The 25,592-nt window shown below is 44.2% G+C and overlaps 1 protein-coding gene and 1 long non-coding RNA gene across 2 annotated transcripts in view; both read left to right on the top strand.

Moving 5' to 3' along the window:
• Nucleotides 1–25,592, top strand: part of LOC139539141 (uncharacterized) — a 239,420-nt gene that overhangs the window by 100,955 nt on the left and 112,873 nt on the right. The gene's annotated exons all lie outside the window — the stretch shown is intronic.
• Nucleotides 1–25,592, top strand: part of scarb2c (scavenger receptor class B, member 2c) — a 52,326-nt gene that overhangs the window by 17,078 nt on the left and 9,656 nt on the right. Inside the window, exons 7-9 of the mRNA XM_071341866.1 lie at nucleotides 1,344–1,513; nucleotides 1,775–1,893; nucleotides 17,624–17,697. Coding sequence (XP_071197967.1) covers nucleotides 1,344–1,513; nucleotides 1,775–1,893; nucleotides 17,624–17,697 — 363 coding nt within the window. The remainder of the gene's footprint in view (nucleotides 1–1,343; nucleotides 1,514–1,774; nucleotides 1,894–17,623; nucleotides 17,698–25,592) is intronic.

Genomic DNA, 25,592 nt, shown 5'->3' with positions numbered 1-25,592 from the left:
GCGAGTGTTAAGAAGCGTGGTTTGGCGGGTCACTTTTGGGAGGACGCATGACTCGACCTTTGCCTCCCGAGCCTGTTGGGGAAGTGGCAGCGATGAGACAAGATCGAAATTGGGGAGAAAAAATATTATCAAAACATAATAGCCCAACGTTTGTATCACAACTAAAGTTGCATAAATAACTCTAAATTAAGTATATAGGAGGACCTATTTCTTTGTTAACCGCTCAATACAGAATAGCCACATGTGCGCACTCCCTCAAATCATTTAGAGAAAATATCCTTTCTATCTTATTCAGTTTTGTTTATACTATAAAATAATACCACGGAATTCTAAGCAAGTCTTGTCTGTTAAAGGAACTAGTGTGTCCCACATTAAAAAGAAAAGGAGAGCCGCACACTCTAGAGCTCAGATGCAGTAATAACCTAATAACCAACGTTTCAACAGACAAGCTGTCTTCATCAGGGTATAATGTAGCCCACAGCCATATGGCAGAGCCAGATCAGGGCCTAACATAAGGACAACTCAGAGTATTCTGTTCTTCTGAAATAGACTAGATTTTCTTCATATCATGTTCCTTTAGACCTGTCTAAAATAAATAATGGATTTATTGTGATGGTGTAGGCTATATTACATGGATTTATTCGACTTTTTAAAATGTAGATGTTCTAAAGGTCTGCGTCAGTGGCTTGTAAGCTATTCGTGGAAGCCAGGAGATGTTAAATGTGTTTTGTGTTATCGGTCAATTACCTTGAGACCGGCAGTTATTTGCTTGACAATCACCAGCTGACAACACAGCCCTAATTTGAGTATTCACAAGGATAAAAGTCATTGCAGAAATACAGAACAGTAGTTTAAAATATACAGGTTAATGGGGTGTGATGAAGTCAAACTGAATGCATGAGGCGGCAGGTAGCCTAGTGGTTAGAGTGTTGGACTAGTAACCGAAAGGTTGCAAGATCGAATCCCCTAGCTGCCCCTGAACAAGGCAGTTAACCCACTGTTCCCCAGTAGGCCTTCATTGAAAATAAGAATTTGTTCTTAACTGACTTGCCTAGTTAAATAAAGGTTTATTTTCAATTTTTTTTACATGAAGTTACGGTTTTACACGACAGTCTGTACAGAGTTGTCCCAACAAAGTTACTTCTCTCAATAGCTTTCATGTTTCAGAATGCTTTTAAAGATGTTTACATTCCAAGATCCACTAAAACTCCTGTAATTACTGAACCCAGAACGAGATCTTGCATGAGTTGGCTAGCTTGCTACTCCATGTGTTTGTAAACATTTATGTATCTCCTCTTTCACAGTAGATGAATCTATGCTCTGTTCATTGTCCTCTTTGTCAGATCTATCTATGCCATCTATGAGGAGGAGAGCAGTGTGATGGGTGTCCCAGGCTATAGGTTCTCTCCACCCAGCAAGGTGTTTGCCAACACAACAGAGAACGCTGGTTTCTGTTCCCCACCAGGGAACTGTCTGGGCTCTGGCGTGCTCCAAGTCAGTGCCTGCAAACAAGGTAATAATTTAGAATGTATTTTCTGTGCCACTTGGCACTCAATTTTATACAAACATTGAGTACATAAGTTATGTGATCCCTACGGGGGTTGAACCCACAACCTTGTCGGTACAAGTCAATGCCACCCTCTTGTCAACTGAGCCACTCCTAGTCAGGACTGTAACCTAATGAATTCAAAACATAATCTGTCTGAGGTCCTTTATTAACTCAATGAGGTTGGAAAAACGTCATCTCAATGTTGTATCATATTTCACATCCTAGATGCTCCGATCGTCATGTCTTCTCCACACTTCTACCAGGCAGATGAGAAGTTTGTCAAAGACATCTTCGGGATGAAACCAGACAAGAAGCAACACGAGACCATCATAGATATCAACCCGGTATGTAAACTGAACAAAAAATATAAATGCAACATGTAACAATTTCAAAGATTTTACTGAAATCAGTCAATTGAAATAAATAAATTGGGCCCTAATCTATGGATTTCACATGACTGGGAATACAGATATGCATCTGTTGGTCACAGATACCAAAACAAAAGGAAGGGTCGTGGATCAGAAAACCAGTCAGTATCTGGTGTGACCACCATTTTGCTTCATGCAGCGCAACACATCTCCTTCACATAGAGTTGATCAGGCTGTTGATTGCTGTGTGTGGAATGTTGTCCCACTCCTCTTCAATGGCTGTAAGAAGTTGCTGGACATTGGTTGGAACTGGAACATGCTGTCGTACACGTCGATCCAGAGCATCCCAAACATGCTCAATGGGTGACATGTGTGGTGAGTATGCAGGCCATGAACTGGGACATTTTCAGCTTCCAGGAATTGTGTACAGATCCTTACAACAGGGCTGTACATTATCAGGCTGAAACATGAGATGGCGGATGAATGGCACGACAATGGGCCTCAGGATCTCGTCACGGTATCTCTGTGCATTGATATTGCCATCGTGTTCGTTGTCCGTAGCTTATGCCTGCCCATACCATAACCCCACCGCCAACATGGGGCACTCTGTTTACAACGTTGACATCAGCAAACCGCTCGCCCACACGTTTGCCATCTGCCCGTACAGTTGAAACCTGGATTCATCCGTGAAGAGCACAGTTCTCCAGCGTGCCAGTGGCCAAGGGAATGTGAGCATTTGACGACTGAAGTCGGTTAAGACACCATACTGCAGTCAGGTCAAGACCCTGGTGATGTCGACAAGCACACAGATGAGCTTCCCTGAGACGTTTTCTGTGCAGAAATTCTTTGCTTGTGCAAACCCACAGTTTCATCAGATGTACGGGTGGCTGGACTCGGACAATCCCGTGGGAGAAGAAGCCGGATGTGGAGGACCTGGGCTGACGTGGTTACACGTGGTCTGTGTGTGAGGCCAGTTGGAAGTGCTGCCAAATTGTCTAAAATAATGTTGGAGGCGGCTTATGGTAGAGAAATGAACGTTCTCTGGCAAAAGCTCTGGTGGACATTCCTGCAGTCTGCATACCAATTGCACGCTCCCTCAAAACTTGAGACATCTGTGGCATTGTGTTGTGACAAAACTGCACATTTTAGTGGCCTTTTATTGTCCCCAGCGCAAGGTGCACCTGTGTAATGATCATGCTGTTTAATCAGCTTCTTCATATGCCACACCTGTCAGGTGGATGGATTATCTTGGAAAATGACAAATACTCACTAACCGGGATGTAAACAAATTTGTGCACAGAATTTGAGAGAAATAAGCCTTTTGTGCGAATGGAACATTTCTGGGATCTTTTATTTCAGCTCACGTAACATGGGACCAACACTTTACGTATTGCGTTTTATATTTTTGTTTTGTGTATAACCTTTTGCCAAGAGTACCTTACCTCTGGCGTCAGCATGTTTTCAGTTTGACCACTAGAGGGAACACTATTACCACTTTTTAGTAGAACAGGTCATAACTTTCACAGCATTTTATTCTGGGTGATACAAGGATCTTTTTTTTTTTTTTACTATAGAAGGATAATATCACTAATTCACACAAAGCGGACACACACACATACTATGATGCTCAGTAGACAAATTACACTAACTACCTAAATCTAGCCAGTAAGAGGAGAGCGGTTTTCCATTGCAAAACGTTCTTCAACGGTGTGCACTAAGGAACACGACCCAGTGCTCTTCCTGAGCCAAGGCCAGTCAGAAGCAGTGTGTATAAAGTCCTTCCTGTTGATAAGCTGTTTGTGGTGCAGTTGGAGTGGCTCAGTACCAGGCGTAGAGACACTAAAGATAAGAAACTAGGGATGTATTCCAAATGGCATCATATTCCCTATATAGTGCACTACTTTTAACCAGAGTCCTATGGAACCCTATTCCCTATAGAGTGCACTACTTTTAACCAGAGTCCTATGGAACTCTATTCCCTATATAGTGCACTACTTTAGACCAGAGCCCTATGGAACCCTATTACCTATATATAGTGCACTACTTTAGACCAGAGCCCTATGGGCCCTATATAAGGAATGGGGTGCAATTTGAAATGCTGACTAACCTACCTGCAGGGCAGACTACGGTTAGAGATGCTGACTAACCTACCTGCAGGGCAGACTACAGTTAGAGATGCTGACTAACCTACCTGCAGGGCAGACTACAGTTAGAGATGCTGACTAACCTACCTGCAGGGCAGACTACAGTTAGAGATGCTGACTAACCTACCTGCAGGGCAGACTACAGTTAGAGATGCTGACTAACCTACCTGCAGGGCAGACTACAGTTTGAGCTTGGTGGGTGTTTTTGGTTTCTTGTAATGTTCTGCTTGTGTCAGAAATGACAACCTGTCATTAGTTATATAGTAAGCATAAACAAACTGCCTTACTGTGTTTGTGAACTGTACTAAAAGAAGAGCCTCTTGTTATGCTATGCCTTCTAGAACCCTCCTGTACTGTACATACACAAATACACTCACTATGTTAACACGAGGAGGAGTTGAGAGCTTTCTTGGTTTCCTGCCGAGATGTCGACAAAACAGTTTCCTTGCCTCTTCACAATCTATGAACACTCTGAATTGATCTTTAGGCCCTGTTTTCTTTATTAGGCCTATAAAATGTCAAAGTGTGTGTGTGTGTGTGTGTACTACCTTTAACCAGAGCCCTATGTTTCTGGGAAACAGGCCCATAATGTTTAAACACATTTTTGCCTAATATATCTTGATTTAAAATATATTTTTTATTTAACTAGGCAAGCCAGTTAAGAACTTTCTTATTTACGATGACGGCCTATACCGGCCAAACCCGGACGACGTTGGGCCAATTGTACGCCGCCCTATGGGACTCCCAATCACGGGCGGTTGTGATACAGCCTGGATTTGAACCAGGGTCTGTAGTGACACTGTGCCACTCGGGAGCCTAAGTTGTGATGCTTTGTTTTTAATGTAGGTTTTTATTAGGCTGCTTCTATGGCAACCACTACAGGAATAAAGATGTATTTTTCACGTTGTCGCCTTGGTTACTGTTCCAACACTAACTGCTTGGCTACCAGCCACCCACATCATAAAAATATATAAAACAATACATCAATACATTGAATAAGGGACTGGCACTGACCTGTATATACTTGCCTTCTCCTGTTTCTTTAACTCTCATCGTAGTTCTTGTGATGGTTTTAATTCTTCATTTTATTTGTTATTCTATTATCATTATCACCGTATTGTTGGGAAAGAGCTCTCAAGGTAATAATTTCACTGTGATGTTTTACACCTGTTGTATCCTGTGTACGTGGCAAATAAACTTTGACACACACACACACACAAATATTGTACATTTTATAGTGTACATGTGTAATGGAGCAGTGTACATTTGTATAGTACACAATGTGTTGTACTAAAGTGGTCGATGCGGGTTTATACATATAAAGTGATTGGTAGTAGGAATTTATAAATACTTATGGTAACATGTAAACAGAAGTAATAGTGACCAGTAGCATTTTTTTTATTTTTCAAATTGTATTTGACCTTTTATTTTACTAGGTAAGTCAATTAAGAACAAATTCTTATTTACAATGACGGCCTACCCCGACAACGCTGGGCCAATTGTGCGCCGTCCTATGGGACTCCCAATCACGAGCGGTTGTGATACGGCCTGGTATCGAACCAGGGTCTATAGTGACGCCTCTAGCACTGAGACCGCTGCGCCACTCAGGAGCCCAGATTAATACTAATGGTAATGGTAATCAATAATCAATGGACAGCAGCGTGATGGAGTAATACAGCTAATCAATGATTATTGTCTGAGTGGGTAGAGACATAAAGTCAGTGTGGATAGTCTGTGGGAGAGCAGTAGTTGTTAGCCATTTTAACGCAGGTAAGCATTTTTCGTCATGAGTCTTGTTCTGCAGAGTGGTCACTAGCTGAAACAACCAAATAGGCATAAAATCAGAGTATAACCCTAACCACACTGCTAACGCTAACCGCACTGCTAACCCTAACCACACTGCTAACGCTAACCACACTGCTAACGCTAACCGCACTGCTAACCCTAACCACACTGCTAACGCTAACCACACTGCTAACGCTAACCGCACTGCTAACGCTAACCGCACTGCTAACCCTAACCGCACTGCTAACGCTAACCGCACTGCTAACGCTAACCACACTGCTAACGCAAACCGCACTGCTAACGCTAACCGCACTGCTAACGCTAACCGCACTGCTAACGCTAACCGCACTGCTAACGCTAACCGCACTGCTAACGCTAACCACACTGCTAACGCTAACCACACTGCTAACGCTAACCACACTGCTAACGCTAACCACACTGCTAACCCTAACCACACTGCTAACCCTAACCACACTGCTAACCCTAACCACACTGCTAACCCTAGTACCTAACCCTAACCCCACTGCTAACCCTAACCACCCTGCTAACCCTAGTACCTAACCATACTGCTAACCCTAACCACACTGCTAACCCTAGTACCTAACCCTAACCACACTGCTAACCCTAGTACCTAACCCTAACCACACTGCTAACCCTAGTACCTAACCACACTGCTAACCCTAGTACCTAAGTGTAACGGATGTGAAATGGCTAGCTAGTTAGCGGGTACGCGCTACTAGCGTTTCAATCAGTTACGTCACTTGCTCTGAAACCTAGAAGTAGTGTTGCACCTTGCTCTGCAAGGGCCGCGGCTTTTGTGGAGCGATGGGTAACGACGCTTCGTGGGTGTCAGTTGTTGATGTGTGCAGAGGGTCCCTGGTTCGAGCCCGGGTATGGGCGAGGGGACGTACTAAAGTTATACTGTTACATAACCACACTGCTAACTCTAACCACACTGCGAACCCTAGTACCTAACCCTAACCACACTGCGAACCCTAGTACCTAACCACACTGCTAACCCTAGTACCTAACCACACTGCTAACCCTAGTACCTAACCACACTGCTAACCTTAGTACCTAACCACACTGCTAACCCTAGTACCTAACCACACTGCTAACCCTAGTACCTAACCACACTGCTAACCCTAGTACCTAACCACACTGTGAACCCTAGTACCTAACCACACTGCGAACCCTAGTACCTAACCACACTGCTAACCCTAGTACCTAACCACACTGCTAACCCTAGTACCTAACCACATTGCTAACCCTAGTACCTAACCACATTGCTAACCCTAGTACCTAACCACATTGCTAACCCTAGTACCTAACCACACTGCTAACCCTAGTACCTAACCACACTGCTAACCCTAGTACCTAACCCTAACCCCACTGCTAACCCTAACCACACTGCTAACCCTAGTACCTAATCCTAACCACACTGCTAACCCTAGTACCTAACCCTAACCACACTGCTAACCCTAGTACCTAACCACACTGCTAACCCTAGTACCTAACCACACTGCTAACCCTAGTACCTAAGTGTAACGGATGTGAAATGGCTAGCTAGTTAGCGGGTACGCGCTACTAGCGTTTCAATCAGTTACGTCACTTGCTCTGAAACCTAGAAGTAGTGTTGCACCTTGCTCTGCAAGGGCCGCGGCTTTTGTGGAGCGATGGGTAACGACGCTTCGTGGGTGTCAGTTGTTGATGTGTGCAGAGGGTCCCTGGTTCGAGCCCGGGTATGGGCGAGGGGACGTACTAAAGTTATACTGTTACATAACCACACTGCTAACTCTAACCACACTGCGAACCCTAGTACCTAACCCTAACCACACTGCTAACCCTAGTACCTAACCACACTGCTAACCCTAGTACCTAACCACACTGCTAACCCTAGTACCTAACCACACTGCTAACCTTAGTACCTAACCACACTGCTAACCCTAGTACCTAACCACACTGCTAACCGTAGTACCTAACCACACTGCTAACCCTAGTACCTAACCACACTGTGAACCCTAGTACCTAACCACACTGCGAACCCTAGTACCTAACCACACTGCTAACCCTAGTACCTAACCACACTGCTAACCCTAGTACCTAACCACACTGCTAACCCTAGTACCTAACCACACTGCTAACCCTAGTACCTAACCACACTGCTAACCCTAGTACCTAACCACACTGCTAACCCTAGTACCTAACCCTAACCCCACTGCTAACCCTAACCACCCTGCTAACCCTAGTACCTAACCATACTGCTAACCCTAACCACACTGCTAACCCTAGTACCTAACCCTAACCACACTGCTAACCCTAGTACCTAACCCTAACCACACTGCTAACCCTAGTACCTAACCACACTGCTAACCCTAGTACCTAACCACACTGCTAACCCTAGTACCTAAGTGTAACGGATGTGAAATGGCTAGCTAGTTAGCGGGTACGCGCTACTAGCGTTTCAATCAGTTACGTCACTTGCTCTGAAACCTAGAAGTAGTGTTGCACCTTGCTCTGCAAGGGCCGCGGCTTTTGTGGAGCGATGGGTAACGACGCTTCGTGGGTGTCAGTTGTTGATGTGTGCAGAGGGTCCCTGGTTCGAGCCCGGGTATGGGCGAGGGGACGTACTAAAGTTATACTGTTACATAACCACACTGCTAACTCTAACCACACTGCGAACCCTAGTACCTAACCCTAACCACACTGCTAACCCTAGTACCTAACCACACTGCTAACCCTAGTACCTAACCACACTGCTAACCCTAGTACCTAACCACACTGCTAACCTTAGTACCTAACCACACTGCTAACCCTAGTACCTAACCACACTGCTAACCCTAGTACCTAACCACACTGCTAACCCTAGTACCTAACCACACTGCTAACCCTAGTACCTAACCACACTGTGAACCCTAGTACCTAACCACACTGCGAACCCTAGTACCTAACCACACTGCGAACCCTAGTACCTAACCACACTGCGAACCCTAGTACCTAACCACACTGCTAACCCTAGTACCTAACCACACTGCTAACCCTAGTACCTAACCACACTGCTAACCCTAGTACCTAACCACACTGCTAACCCTAGTACCTAACCCTAACCACACTGCTAACCCTAACCACACTGCTAACCCTAGTACCTAACCACACTGCTAACCCTAGTACCTAACCCTAACCACACTGCTAACCCTAGTACCTAACCCTAACCACACTGCTAACCCTAACCACACTGCTAACCCTAGTACCTAACCACACTGCTAACCCTAGTACCTAACCACACTGCTAACCCTAGTACCTAACCCTAACCACACTACTAACCCTAGTACCTAACCACACTGCTAACCCTAGTACCTAACCCTAACCACACTGCTAACCCTAGTACCTAACCACACTGCTAACCCTAGTACCTAACCCTAACCACACTAACCCTAGTACCTAACCACACTACTAACCCTAGTACCTAACCACACTGCTAACCCTAGTACCTAACCCTAACCACACTGCTAACCCTAACCACACTGCTAACCCTAACCACACTGCTAACCCTAGTACCTAACCACACTGCTAACCCTAGTACCTAACCCTAACCACACTGCTAACCCTAGTACCTAACCTTAACCACACTACTAACCCTAGTACCTAACCACACTGCTAACCCTAGTACCTAACCCTAACCACACTGCTAACCCTAGTACCTAACCCTAACCACACTGCTAACCCTAACCACACTGCTAACCCTAGTACCTAACCACACTGCTAACCCTAGTACCTAACCCTAACCACACTGCTAACCCTAGTACCTAACCTTAACCACACTACTAACCCTAGTACCTAACCACACTGCTAACCCTAGTACCTAACCCTAACCACACTGCTAACCCTATCTTTAAATAACATTTTGCTAGCTTGAGTTACCCGATTTGGAAGAGTTCCGTGTAGTCCTGACTCAATAGTTCTGTGTGTTTCCGAGCCTCTGTTCTGGACTTAGGAACCGTGAAGAGACCCCTGGTGGCATGTCTTGTTTTTTTTAAATTTCTTTTTATTTCACCTTTATTTAACCAGGTAGGCTAGTTGAGAACAAGTTCTCATTTGCAACTGCGACCTGGCCAAGATAAAGCATAGCAGTGTGAACAGACAACACAGAGTTACACATGGAGTAAACAATAAACAAGTCAATAACATGGTAGAAAAAAAAAAGAGAATCTATATACAATGTGTGCAAAAGGCATGAGGTAGGCAATAAATCGAATAATTACAATTTAGCAGATTAACACTGGAGTGATAAATCATCAGATGATCATGTGCAAGAAGAGATACTGGTGTGCAAAAGAGCAGAAAAGTAAATAAATAAAAGCAGTATGGGGGGTGAGGTAGGTAAATTGGGTGGGTAGTTTACAGATGGACTATGTACAGCTGCAGCGATCGGTTAGCTGCTCGGATAGCAGATTTTTAAAGTTGTTGAGGGAGATAAAGGTCTCCAACTTCAGAGATTTTTGCAATTCGTTCCAGTCGCAGGCAGCAGAGAACTGGAAGGAAAGGCGTCCAAATGAGGTTTTAGCTTTAGGGATGATCAGTGAGATACACCTGCTGGAGCGCGTGCTGCGGGTGGGTGTAGCCATCGTGTCCAGTGAACTGAGATAAGGCGGCACTTTACCTAGCATAGCCTTGTAGATGACCTGGAGCCAGTGGGTCTGACGCCGAACATGTAGCGAGGGCCAGCCGACTAGGGCATACAGGTCGCAGTGGTGGGTCGTATAAGGTGCTTTAGTAACAAAACGAATGGCACTGTGATAAACTGCATCCAGTTTGCTGAGTAGAGTGTTGGAAGCTATTTTGTAGATGACATCGCCGAAGTCGAGGATCGGTAGGATAGTCAGTTTTACTAGGGTAAGTTTGGCGGCGTGAGTGAAGGAGGCTTTGTTGCGGAATAGAAAGCCGATTCTTGATTTGATTTTGGATTGGAGATGTTTGATATGAGTCTGGAAGGAGAGTTTGCAGTCTAGCCAGACACCTAGGTACTTATAGATGTCCACATATTCTAGGTCGGAACCGTCCAGGGTGGTGATGCTAGTCGGGCGTGCGGGTGCAGGCAGCGAACGGTTGAAAAGCATGCATTTGGTTTTACTAGCGTTTAAGAGCAGTTGGAGGCCACGGAAGGAGTGTTGTATGGCATTGAAGCTCGTTTGGAGGTTAGATAGCACAGTGTCCAAGGAAGGGCCGGAAGTATATAGAATGGTGTCGTCTGCGTAGAGGTGGATCAGGGAATCGCCCGCAGCAAGAGCAACATCATTGATGTATACAGAGAAAAGAGTCGGCCCGAGAATTGAACCCTGTGGTACCCCCATAGAGACTGCCAGAGGACCGGACAACATGCCCTCCGATTTGACACACTGAACTCTGTCTGCAAAGTAGTTGGTGAACCAGGCAAGGCAGTCATTAGAAAAACCGAGGCTACTGAGTCTGCCGATAAGAATATGGTGATTGACAGAGTCGAAAGCCTTGGCCAGGTCGATGAAGACGGCTGCACAGTAATGTCTTTTATCGATGGCGGTTATGATATCGTTTAGTACCTTGAGCGTGGCTGAGGTGCACCCATGACCGGCTCGGAAACCGGATTGCACAGCGGAGAAGGTACGGTGGGATTCGAGATGGTCAGTGATCTGTTTGTTGACTTGGCTTTCGAAGACCTTAGATAGGCAGGGCAGGATGGATATAGGTCTGTAACAGTTTGGGTCCAGGGTGTCTCCCCCTTTGAAGAGGGGGATGACCGCGGCAGCTTTCCAATCCTTGGGGATCTCAGATGATACGAAAGAGAGGTTGAACAGGCTGGTGATAGGGGGTGCGACAATGGCGGCGGACAGTTTCAGAAATAGGGGGTCCAGATTGTCAAGCCCAGCTGATTTGTATGGGTCCAGGTTTTCCAGCTCTTTCAGAACATCTGCTATCTGGATTTGGGTAAAGGAGAAGCTGGGGAGGCTTGGGCGAGTAGCAGCGGAGGGGGCGGGGCTGTTGGCCAAGGTTGGAGTCGCCAGGAGGAAGGCATGGCCAGCCATTGAGAAATGCTTGTTGAAGTCTTCGATTATCACGGATTTATCGGTGGTGACCGTGTTACCTAGCCTCAGTGCAGTGGGCAGCTGGGAGGAGGTGCTCTTGTTCTCCATGGACTTTACAGTATCCCAGAACTTTTTGGAGTTAGAGCTACAGGATGCAAATTTCTGCTTGAAAAAGCTGGCCTTTGCTTTCCTGACTGACTGCGTGTATTGGTTCCTGACTTCCCTGAACAGTTGCATATCGCGGGGGCTCTTCGATGCTATTGCAGTTCGCCACAGGATGTTTTTGTGCTGGTCGAGGGCAGTCAGGTCTGGAGTGAACCAGGGGCTATATCTGTTCTTGGTTCTGCATTTTTTGAACGGAGCATGCTTGTCTAATATGGTGAGGAAGTAACATTTAAAGAATGACCAGGCATCCTCAACTGACGGGATGAGGTCAATATCCTTCCAGGGAACCCGGGCCAGGTCGATTAGAAAGGCCTGCTCGCAGAAGTGTTTTAGGGAGCGTTTGACAGTGATGAGGGGTGGTCGTTTGACCGCGGACCCGTGGCGGATACAGGCAATGAGGCAGTGATCACTGAGATCTTGATTGAAGACAGCAGAGGTGTATTTGGAGGGCAGGTTGGTCAGGATAATGTCTATTAGGGTGCCCATGTTTACGGATTTAGGGTTGTACCTGGTGGGTTCCTTGATGATTTGTGTGAGATTGAGGGCATCAAGCTTGGATTGTAGGACTGCCGGGGTGTTAAGCATATCCCAGTTTAGGTCACCTAACAGAACAAACTCTGAAGCTAGATGGGGAGCGATCAATTCACAGATGGTGTCCAGGGCACAGCTGGGAGCTGAGGGGGGTCGGTAGCAGGCGGCAACAGTGAGAGACTTATTTCTGGAGAGATTAATTTTTAAAATTAGAAGTTCGAACTGTTTGGGCATAGACCTGGAAAGTATGACAGAACTTTGCAGGCTATCTCTGCAGTAGATTGCAACTCCTCCCCCTTTGGCAGTTCTATCTTGACGGAAAGTGTTATAGTTGGGTATGGAAATCTCAGAATTTTTGGTGGCCTTCCTAAGCCAGGATACGGACACGGCAAGGACATCAGGGTTGGCAGAGTGTGCTAAAGCGGTGAGTAAGGCAAACTTAGGGAGGAGGCTTCTGATGTTGACATGCGTGAGGCCAAGGCTTTTTCGATCACAGAAGTCAACAAATGAGGGTGACTGGGGACATGCAGGGCCTGGGTTTACCTCCACATCACCCGAGGAACAGAGGAGTAGTAGGATGAGGGTGCGGCTAAAGGCTATCAAAACTGGTCGCCTAGAGCGTTGGGGACAAAGAATAAAAGGAGCAGATTTATGGGCGTGGTAGAATAGATTCTGGGCATAATGTGCAGACAGGGGTATGGTGGGGCGTGGGTACAGCGGAGGCAAGCCCAGGCACTGGGTGATGATAAGAGAGGTTGTATCTCTGGACATGCTGGTCTCAATGGGTGAGGTCACCGCATGTGTGGGGGGTGGGACGAAGGGGGTATCAGAGGTACGGAGAGTGGAACTACGGGGTCCATTGCAAACCAAAACAATGATAGCTAGCCTGAACAACAGTATGCAAGGCATATTGATATTTGAGGGAGACATACAATAAGGCATAAAGTGATTGCAGGTCTTGATTGGGAGAGCTAGCTAAAACAACAGGTGAGATAGCAGCAGCTAGTCAGTTAACACAGCAGCAGCAGGTAAAAATGGCGACGGCTAGGCAGAGAGGGTCGGATTAACTACACACAGATCCTGAGTTAAAGCACAGAGCCGACAGATAAAACACAAATAAACGGAATGGAGTACCGTGAATTAATGGACAGTCAAGCAAGCATCAGCTATGTAGCCAAGTGATCATAGTGTCCAGGGGGCAGCCGTAGATGGAGCAGTGAGGCCTCCACTAAGCTAGCCCGCGGCGTAAGATTGTTCGATAGACCTGTTCAGATAGCAGCCGATATGCTCAAGACAGCTAACGATTAGCGGGCCGCAGTTAGCATATGGGCGTTCAGGTTACGTCGCGATGGAGGGGCCAGTTGAATAACTCCCTCGGGCAGATAACGTCGGTATCCCAGTCGTGAAGGCCCGGTGGGGCTTCACGTGGAGGGTATGTAGCTGTGTGAACAGACAGTTCTGTGCTTTCAACACGTCAATACCTCTCACAAAGACGAGTAGTGTTGCAGTCAATCTGTCCTCTACTCTGAGCCAGGAGAGATTTAACATAAACTCAGCAAAAAAAGAAACGTCCTCTCACTGTCAACTGCGTTTATTTTCAGCAAACGTAACATGTGTAAATATTTGTATGAACATAAGATTCAACAACTGAGACACAAACTGAACAAGTTCCACAGTCATGTGACTAACAGAAATTGAATAATGTGTCCCTGAACAAAGGGGGGGTCAAAATCAAAAGTAACAGTCAGTATCTGCAGTGCCCACCAGATGCATTAAGTACTGCAGTGCATCTCCTCCTCATGGACTGCACTAGATTTGCCAGTTCTTGCTGTGAGATGTTACCCCACTCTTCCACCAAGGCACCTGCAAGTTCCTGGACATTTCTGGGGGTAATGGCCCTAGCCCTCACCCTCCGATCAAACAGGTCACTGGGATTGAGATCCGGGCTCTTCGCTGGCCATGGCAGAACACTGACATTCCTGCTCTTGCAGGAAATCACGCACAGAACGAGCAGTATGGCTGGTGGCATCATCATGCTGGAGGGTCATGTCAGGATGAGCCTGCAGGAAGGGTACCACATGAGGGAGGAGGATGTCGTCCCTGTAACGCACAGCGTTGAGATTGCCTGCAATGACAACAAGCTCAGTCCGATGATGCTGTGACACACCGCGCCAGACCATGACGGACCCTCCACCTCCAAATCAATCCCGCTCCAGAGTACAGGCCGCAATGTAACGCTCATTCCTTCGACGATAAACGCGAATCCGACCATCACCCCTGGTGAGACAAAACCGCAACTCTTCAGTGAAGAGCACTTTTTGCCAGTCCTGTGTGGTCCAGCGACGGTGGGTTTGTGCCCATAGGCGACGTTGTTGCCGGTGATGTCTGGTGAGGACCTCCCTTACAACAGGCCTACAAGCCCTCAGTCCAGCCTCTCTCAGCCTATTGCGGACAGTCTGAGCACTGATGGAGGGATTGTGCTTTCCTGGTGTAACTCGGGCAGTTGTTGTTGCCATCCTGTACCTGTCCCGCAGGTGTGATGTTCGGGTGTACCGATCCTGTGCAGGTGTTGTTACACGTGGTCTGCCACTGCGAGGACGATCAGCTGTCCGTCCTGTCTCCCTGTAGCGCTGTCTTAGGCGTCTCACAGTACGGACATTGCAATTTATTGCCCTGGCCACATCTGCAGTCCTCATGCCTCCTTGCAGGATGCCTAAGGCACGTTCACGCAGATGAGCAGGGACCCTGGGCATCTTTCTTTTGGTGTTTTTCAGAGTCGGTAGAAAGGCCTCTTTAGTGTCCTACGTTTTCATAACTGTGACCTTAATTGCCTACCGTCTGTAAGCTGTTAGTGTCTTAACGACCGTTCCACAGGTGCATGTTCATTAATTGTTTCTGGTTCATTGAACAAGCATGGGAAACAGTGTTTAAACTCTTAACAATGAAGATCTGTGAAGTTATTTGGATTTTTACTAGTTATCTTTGAAAGACAGGGTCCTGAAAAAGGGACGTTTCTTTTGTTGCTGAGTTGATATGTTATTGATATTAGCCCTTATTTAAGAGCCAGCCGTACTGCTCTGTTCTGGGGCAACTGGAATTTGTTGTGTATTTCCCTCTTTGCTGCACTTGACCATATAACTGGGCAGTAGTCCAGGTGTGATAAAACTAGGGCCTGTAGGACTTGTTTAGTTGATTGTGATGTCGAGAATGCAGAGCAGCGCTTTATTACGGTCGGACCTATCCCCATCTTCGCAACCGTTGCGTCATGTTTTGTCCATCTCAGTTTCCAATCTAGGTTTACCAAGTTTAGTCTCCTCAACATGCTTAACTGCCACATTATTCATTACAAGATTTAGATGAGGTTTAGGGTTTAGCGAGTGATTGAAGTTTTATTTTATTTTTAATTCTCCCAAATATAATGCTTATAGTTTTGAAAACATTACATGACCAAAAGTATTTGGACACTAGCTCGTTCAACATCTCATTCCAAAATCATGGAGTTGGTCCCTCCTTTGCTGCTATAACATCCTCCATTCTTCTAGGTAGGTTTTCCACTAGATGTTGGAACTTTGCTGCGGGGACTTGCTTCCATTCAGCCACGAGCATTAGTGAGGTCGAGCACTGATGTTGGGTGATTAGGCCCGGCTCGCAGTCGGTGTTCCAATTAATCCCAAAGGTGTTCGATGGGGTTGAGGTCAGGACTGCAGGCCAGTCAAGTTCTTCCACACCGATCTGGACAAACCATTTCTGCATGGACCTCATTTTGTGCACAGGGGCATTGCCATGCTAAATCAGGAAAGGGTCTGTTGCCACAAAGTTGGTAGCACGGAATCGTCTTTAAAAATGGGAATTGATGGAAATTATGTAAAAATGTACCACTAGCCACTTTAAGCAATGCCACTTAATACAATGTTTACATACCCTACATTACCCATCTCATATGTATATATACTGTACTCTATATCATCTACTGCATCTTGCCATCTTTATGCAATACATGTACCACTAGCCACTTTAAACTATGCCACTTTATGTTTACATACCCTACAGTACTCATCTCATATGTATATACCGTACTCTATACCATCTACTGCATCTGCCATGCCGTTCTGTACCACCACTCATCCATATATCTTTATGTACATATTCTTTATCCCTTACACTTGTGTGTGTGTAAGGTAGTAGTGTGGAATTGTTAGGTTAGATTACTGTTGGTTATTACTGCATTGTCGGAACTAGAAGCACAAGCATTTCGCTACACTCGCATTAACATCTGCTAACCATGTGTATGTGACTAATAAAATTTGATTTGATTTGATTTGTAATTTGACTGTTTCTTCTTTTGGTTTATTCACATAATTTCTCAATTTACAGTATGTTTGCCAGTCCTCTGTGCATCCAGACTTATTTCTCATTCCTTTTTCCTCGTCCCTCAACCATAAAATGTTTCTAATACTCATACATCCACAGGGATTTAGCAGTTCTAACAGACAGTTTCTTAACAGGTGCATGTTTATCAATAACTGGAAGAAAAATGTGCCATAAATGTGCCGTATGGTTGCTCCTCACGTGAATCACTACAGAACCTCTGGTATGATCTCTTTACACTATATTAGGCCCAGGCTTTAGATCTTTGGTTTTCCTTCATATTGCTTCCATGTTATGATCACTAGATCTGATGGGTGTGGACACTGCTTTAGAGGAAATTCCTGCAGCATTAGTAAAGATGTGATCAGTACATGTGGATGATTTCATTCATGTGTTGTTTGTAAATCCCCTGGTAGGTTGACTGATAACCTGAACCAGATTGCAGGCGCTGGTTACAGTTTGAAGCTTCTGGAGTGGACAGCTTGATGAAAACCAGTCAATATTTAGTTCACCCAGAAAATATACCTCTGTCGATATGACATACATTATCAAGCATTTCACACACATTATTCAAATACTGTTAGCATTCAGTGGTCTATAGAATAGGCAACTTGAGAAGTAGTAATAATTCATAACTCTGATTTTTTTCCACAGCTTACAGGCATCGTACTTCAGGCTGCTAAGAGACTTCAAGTGAATGTGTTTGTTGAGAAGATTCCTGTGTTTAGGTAAGCAAAGACGATCTCAAACCAAACCATTCCCTAACTGTTATATCTTCACATTTTACTCACACAGTTTTATTTGAACAGGTACAATGTACACCAAAATCATAAGTCTCACTTGGTAAAATATCTTTGTACCATATTTAGCCAACGGCTAATTTCCCTCTGCAGTCCCCAGGCAGGTGAACATATACAGTGCATTTGGAAAGTTTTCAGACCCTTTTACTTTTTACACATTTTGTTACGTTGCAGCCTTATTCTAAAATAGATCCCCCCCCCCCCTAATCAATCTACACACAATAACCCATGATGACAAAGCAAAAACAGATTTGTATAAATGTTTTGCAAATGTAAAAAAACTGACATCACATTTACATAAGTATTCAGACCCTTTACTCAGTACCTTTTGGCAGCAATTACAGCCTCAAGTCTTCTGGGGTATGATGCTACAAGCTTGCTGCACCTGTATTTGGGGAGTTTCCCCTCCCATTCTTCTCTGCAGATCATCTCAAGCTCTATCAGGTTGGATGGGGAGTGTTGCTGCACAGCTATTTTCAGGTCTTTCCAGAGATGTTTGATCAGGTTCAAGTCCGATCGGGCTCTGGCTGGGCCACTCAAGGACATTCAGAGACTTGTCCCGAAGCCAGTCCTGCGTTGTCTTGGCTGTATTCTTAGGGTCGTTGTCCTGTTGGAAGGTGAACCTTCGCCCCAGTTTTTTGGTCCTGAGCGCTCTGGAGCAGGTTTTCATCAAGGATCTCTCAGTACTTTGCTCCGTTCCTCTTTCCCTCAATCCTGACTAGTCTCCCAGTTCCTGCCGCTGAAAAATATACCCACAGCATGATACTGCCACCACCACCATGCTTCACCGTAGGGATGGTGCCAGGTTTCCTCCAGACGTGACACTAGGCATTCAGGCCTAAGAGTTCAATCTTGGTTTCATCAGACCAGAGAATCTTGTTTTTCATGGTCTGAGAGTCCTATAGGTGCCTTTTGGCAACACTTCAAGTGGGCTGTCATGTGCCTTTTTACTGAGGAGTGGCTTCCGTCTGGCCACTCTACCATAAAGGCCTGATTGATGGAGTGCTGCAGAGATTGTTGTCCTTCTGGAAGGTTCTCCCATCTCCACAGAGGAACTCTGGAGCTCTGTCAGAGTGAGCATTGGGTTCTTGGTCACCTCCCTGACCAAGGCCCTTCTCCCCCGATTGCTCAGTTTGGTCTGGTGGCCAGCTCTGGGAGTCTTGGTGGTTCCAAACTTCTTCAATTTAAGAATGATGGAGGCCACTGTGTTCTTGGGGACCTTCAATGCTGCAGACATTTTTTGGTACCCTTCCCCAGATCTGTGCCTCGACACAATCCTGTCTCGGAGCTCTACGTAAATTCCTTCGACCTCATGTCTAGGGTTTTGCTCTGACCTGCACAGTCAAATGTGGGACCTCATCTAGACAGGTGTGTGCCTTTCCAAATAATGTCTAATAAGTAGAATTTACCACAGGTGGACTCCAAGTTGTAGAAACATCTCAAGGATGATCAATGGAAAAAGGATGCACCTGAGCTCAATTTCATGTCTCATAGCAAAGGCTCTGAATACTTATGTTAATGTATATAAAACAATCTTGTTTTTACTTTGTCATTGTGGAGTATTTGTGTGTAGATTGAATATGGCTGTAACGTAGCAAAATGTGGAAAGAAATCAAGTGGTCTGAGTACTTTCCGAATGCACTGTGAACAAGTAAAATACTTGTTTACAGACAACATACAAAAACGTGACAATTCAAAAAAATAAAAAAATAAATCAGGACATGCAGATATGTTTCCACGCGGAAATCAAGACACATAATAATAATTCAACACATTGCTGTGTTTTTGAAAGAAAAGCTATTTTTTTTGTTGTCCATTTTAAAATAACATCAAATTGATCAGTAATACAGTGTAGACATTGTTAATGTTGTAAATTACTATTGTAGCTGGAAATGGCAGATTTTTTAATTGAATATCTACATCGGTGTACAGAGGCCCATTTATCAGCAACAATCACTCCTGTGTTCCAATGGCACGTTGTTAGCTAATCCAAGATTATAATTTTAAAAGGTTAATTGATCATTAGAAAACCCTTTTGCACTTATGTTAGCACAGCTGAAAACTGTTGTCCTGCTTAAAGAAGCAATAAAACTGGCAGAGTTGCAAAGAAAAAGCCATATCTCAGACTGGCCAATAAAAAGAAAATATGGGCAAAAGATCACAGACAGTGGACAGAGGAACTCTGCCTAGAAGGCCAGCATCCCGGAGTCGCCTCTTCACTGTTGACGTTGAGACTGGTGTTTTGTGGGTACTATTTAATGAAGCTGCCATCTCCCCTCTGCTCGAATGCAGAGGGGAGATTATGTTGTGTTGTTTCTTTGCATTTCTGTCTTCCTCTGGTATACTGAGATGTCGGTGTAAATAAATTTTAGGTGTTGGCAGCTTCATAGGCTATTCTCGTTGACTTTGGCGACATACTGTTCACGTCTTATCCACAACTCTCTGTCCATCGCCGTTGTAATCCACTGGGGAGCCAACATTTCCCCAAACTGGATATTTTAAACGATGAAGGAGAATCCTCCAATTGTGGTTTATCGACACCACCACTTCCCATCTTACAGAACTAGTTCCCGGCTGCACCTCACAAAAGGACAGTTTGAAATGCACTAGTTAAGATTTGAATTTTGATTACAACGTGAGCATAGGCTCTAGTTCAGGGATCTACTAGATCTACTAGATTCAGCTGCGGAACTATTTTTCTTGAGCGGATGGTCGGGGGGGGTCCGGGGGGTCGGGGGGGGGGGGCCTGAACATAATTACAAATTTGTAGACAGCAAATTTACCGCAAGAAGCCCAAACAGATATATTTTACTAAAACATAATGTCAAACCTTGCTTACCTTTTTGTATACGATCACATACAGTATATCTCTCTCTCTCATGTATGGGATTACTTTGGAACAAATTTGCAAAATGTAAAATCATTTGGAGCTGATTTGCTGGTGTTTTTACAGTCTTTTATATCCAATTTATAAACCTCCTGCTTTTGTCTGTATGTGTCTGTGTATTTCATACGTGCATAATCTATGAGCAGAATTACTGGCTTTCCTTGATTAGCCACAAAATCCCTATTTTGAAAGCCCCTGTTTTTTCTTGAAGCTGTGCTGTACCATTTTCTCTACACCCGCCCCAACGTGGCCCAGCCCCCTAGCAAATTTGAGTTCTAGCCAATGAACTTCAGCCCCTTTAATTTGAGTGACAGCTAGCAAGAGGCCTGGCCAGCGTTATCCAATGAGGTTACAGGGCAGGCCCAACGGAGGGGGAGACAGACACGTGACGTAGTAGGCAATTTTTCGGGGACCACTTTTGGCTACTTTCAGAAATACTGGCTGAGAAGAATACAAAAGTAGCAGGGAATCTCTTTAATTCTAAAGTATTTCTCATCTATTTCTCAGCTTTTTTTATTTTCTTTGTAGAGACAGAAGTGAAACTTGTCTGTCAGAGGTCCTCATCTGCTGTGGCCAAATTTAGTGATCAGTTACACTGTTTAAACACACACTAGTTCGCTTGTTACAGCAGATTCTGTGTGTGAACAAGCATTGTGTGTATGTGTGCGAGCAGTGTGGTGTGTGTGTGTTCTTGCCAAGTGCAGTTGCTGCAACAGATGGACTTTTGACAGAGGAGATGGGGAAGGAAGTAAATATATCCCACTAAATATATCCCAGATTACGGAACAGTGTTGGAAACTAATGACTCCAGCCCCCCAATGTACAAGAAACAACATGTAGGATATTATAAATTCCATATTAGTAGAGGAACAAAATGACCCCAATTTGACCCCAGAAAGACCTCAAAGGAACCTGCAAGTAAGCATTTCATTGGACGATGTATACCATGTGTATCCTGTACTTACTTGAATTTAACCATGAGTATTACTGGAAGATCTATGGTTAGATTGCACTAAGGGAATGTGAGTAAACCAAAATTGCCTTTTTAGTCATTTGGCAGTGAAACCGCCAAATGACTAAAAAGGCAATTTTGGTTTACTCACATTCCCTTAGTGCAATCTCAATAAATATTAGACCCTGGCTGAGGGGTAGTTTTATTCAAGCCTTTGAGATGTAGCATAAATATTAGACCCTGGCTGAGGAGTAGTTTTATTCAAGCCTTTGAGATGTAGCATAAATATTAGACCCTGGCTGAGGGGTAGTTTTATTCAAGCCTTTGAGATGTAGCATAAATATTAGACCCTGGCTGAGGGGTAGTTTTATTCAAGCCTTTGAGATGTAGCATAAATATTAGACCCTGGCTGAGGAGTAGTTTTATTCAAGCCTTTGAGATGTAGCATACATATTAGACCCTGGCTGAGGGGTAGTTTTATTCAAGCCTTTGAGATGTAGCATAAATATTAGACCCTGGCTGAGGGGTAGTTTTATTCAAGCCTTTGAGATGTAGCATAAATATTAGACCCTGGCTGAGGAGTAGTTTTATTCAAGCCTTTGAGATGTAGCATAAATATTAGACCCTGGCTGAGGGGTAGTTTTATTCAAGCCTTTGAGATGTAGCATAAATATTAGACCCTGGCTGAGGGGTAGTTTTATTCAAGCCTTTGAGATGTAGCATAAATATTAGACCCTGGCTGAGGAGTAGTTTTATTCAAGCCTTTGAGATGTAGCATAAATATTAGACCCTGGCTGAGGGGTAGTTTTATTCAAGCCTTTGAGATGTAGCATAAATATTAGACCCTGGCTGAGGGGTAGTTTTATTCAAGCCTTTGAGATGTAGCATAAATATTAGACCCTGGCTGAGGAGTAGTTTTATTCAAGCCTTTGAGATGTAGCATAAATATTAGACCCTGGCTGAGGGGTAGTTTTATTCAAGCCTTTGAGATGTAGCATAAATATTAGACCCTGGCTGAGGGGTAGTTTTATTCAAGCCTTTGAGATGTAGCATAAATATTAGACCCTGGCTGAGGGGTAGTTTTATTCAAGCCTTTGAGATGTAGCATAAATATTAGACCCTGGCTGAGGGGTAGTTTTATTCAAGCCTTTGAGATGTAGCATAAATATTAGACCCTGGCTGAGGGGTAGTTTTATTCAAGCCGTTGAGATGTAGCATAAATATTAGACCCTGGCTGAGGGGTAGTTTTATTCAAGCCTTTGAGATGTAGCATAAATATTAGACCCTGGCTGAGGGGTAGTTTTATTCAAGCCTTTGAGATGTAGCATAAATATTAGACCCTGGCTGAGGGGTAGTTTTATTCAAGCCTTTGAGATGTAGCATAAATATTAGACCCTGGCTGAGGAGTAGTTTTATTCAAGCCTTTGAGATGTAGCATAAATATTAGACCCTGGCTGAGGGGTAGTTTTATTCAAGCCTTTGAGATGTAGCATAAATATTAGACCCTGGCTGAGGGGTAGTTTTATTCAAGCCTTTGAGATGTAGCATAAATATTAGACCCTGGCTGAGGGGTAGTTTTATTCAAGCCTTTGAGATGTAGCATAAATATTAGACCCTGGCTGAGGGGTAGTTTTATTCAAGCCTTTGAGATGTAGCATAAATATTAGACCCTGGCTGAGGGGTAGTTTTATTCAAGCCTTTGAGATGTAGCATAAATATTAGACCCTGGCTGAGGGGTAGTTTTATTCAAGCCTTTGAGATGTAGCATAAATATTAGACCCTGGCTGAGGGGTAGTTTTATTCAAGCCTTTGAGATGTAGCATAAATATTAGACCCTGGCTGAGGGGTAGTTTTATTCAAGCCTTTGAGATGTAGCATAAATATTAGACCCTGGCTGAGGGGTAGTTTTATTCAAGCCTTTGAGATGTAGCATAAATATTAGACCCTGGGTGAGGGGTAGTTTTATTCAAGCCTTTGAGATGTAGCATAAATATTAGACCCTGGCTGAGGGGTAGTTTTATTCAAGCCTTTGAGATGTAGCATAAATATTAGACCCTGGCTGAGGGGTAGTTTTATTCAAGCCTTTGAGATGTAGCATAAATATTAGACCCTGGCTGAGGGGTAGTTTTATTCAAGCCTTTGAGATGTAGCATAAATATTAGACCCTGGCTGAGGGGTAGTTTTATTCAAGCCTTTGAGATGTAGCATAAAATATTTCACACAAGTACAATATTTATATACATGTGTGAATTGGAAATGTTTATTTTATATATACCAAGTCCCCGTGAAACACCCTCGGAGAGTGGGGTCACGGCCAGGGTCAGTCATTATCAACGGCGACCTTGGAGCCGTTCCTTGCTTAAGGGCACATTGACAGATTTCTCATCTTGTCGGCTCTGGGATTTGTATTCGCGGCCTTTCAGTTTACTGGCTCAACGCTCTAATCGCTAGGCCTCCCGGCATTACCCAGCATGCTTACACAAGCTTCCTGTAGGTAGTCTCTTCCGACCAGTCTGACCTGTTTTTTGAAAAACTAAATTACTAATCAATTAAAGTGATTTTTCCTCCAACCACATAACATGCCGACAGTCATCAGGCTACAATGTATAGCCTTTAGTAGAGACTGACTGTGCTGAGTCTTTCTGAAGAATTGTTAATTACGCTGTTATCATAACTCCATTGGTGACCTTCGGTCAGTCAAAACTCATCAACATCTGACATGGTCCCCAGGGTGTGAACAACAGTATTTGTAAGTCTGAAGTGCACTCTGACTCTGCCCTGTACACCTTTACAGGTGCTCTTTCCTCACATCATTTATTGTGATGAGGATTTGATATGCACGTACTGGTTGTATCATCGTGTGGATCCTTGTTAGCTCCGATGTCCATCAGACCTGGGTTCAATTACAATTTTTATAAAATCTTTTAAATACATTTAGCTTTTGTTTTAGTCTGCCTGGAGTGCCAGGTGGGCATGGTTTGCGAACTATTCTATTGGTTTCATTGCACCAGGCAAGCTCAATCAAGCCAAGCTAGTAAACGCATTTGAAAGGATTTCAAATAGTATTTGAACCCAGGTCTGGTGTCCACCATGCACTCATCTGACCTTATCGTAACCCCTACTTTTATTTTTCTAATTTGTTCGTCACTAAATTAAGTAATTAGCTATAAAAAAATTTTTTTTTAAAGATTTAGTTAATTAAGTTTCCATGATGTTTTCTTATAAAACAAAACATCAGTTTGTTGTCTCCAGTTAGTCCTGCTGGTCTGACTACCACCAGATTTACAGGTTAGTTCAGCTAAAATTAATTTAGATGCATGAGAGCGTGTGTGTGTCCAGTAGCATGGTACGACTTGGATCAGTTTCAGTGGTGTAACATACATACATGCTACTCAACTACTGGTCGGCACATGAAAAATGGGAAAACAGGGTATGGAATGGCTTGCTGATGATTGTGATGTTGGCAGGCTTCATCTTGTTCAGAGCACTGACAAACACACCGTACTATAGTAGTGTATTAAGTGAGCGATTTTTATAATGTAAATGGCTAACAAGTAGGTTTGGGCAGTATTCAGATTTTCATATAGTCATACCGTCCTTCTCTCATCCAGGGATTTATGATATTACCGGCATAGTACACAAGGGGGTGCTAAAAACATAAGAAAAGCCCACTGGGCCTCTATTACCAAAATTAGCACAAACTAATAATAGCGAAATCACATAGACACTGTTAGCTAAATGCTAACGAGTGAAAACGAACAAACTAATTGCAAAGACTGGTAAATCCAGCTCATAACGTTATACAAGCATAGCCAGTGGCTACCAGATGTTATTTTCAGTGATATCTGTCAGAAGTCAAAGAGCTCTGGTTGAGTTATCTGTACAGCTGCCATTTTTTTTGTCCCTACTAGTGTTCTTTTTCTTCCCTTCTTCTTCTCCACGTACACATGCTGCTCTTCCTTCAGAAAAGCATGCATCACTCCT

This window comes from Salvelinus alpinus, chromosome 1 (genome assembly GCF_045679555.1).
Source record: "Salvelinus alpinus chromosome 1, SLU_Salpinus.1, whole genome shotgun sequence".
NCBI classification, from domain to species: Eukaryota; Metazoa; Chordata; class Actinopteri; order Salmoniformes; family Salmonidae; genus Salvelinus; species Salvelinus alpinus.
This window is presented reverse-complemented; position numbering and strand designations above follow the sequence as displayed.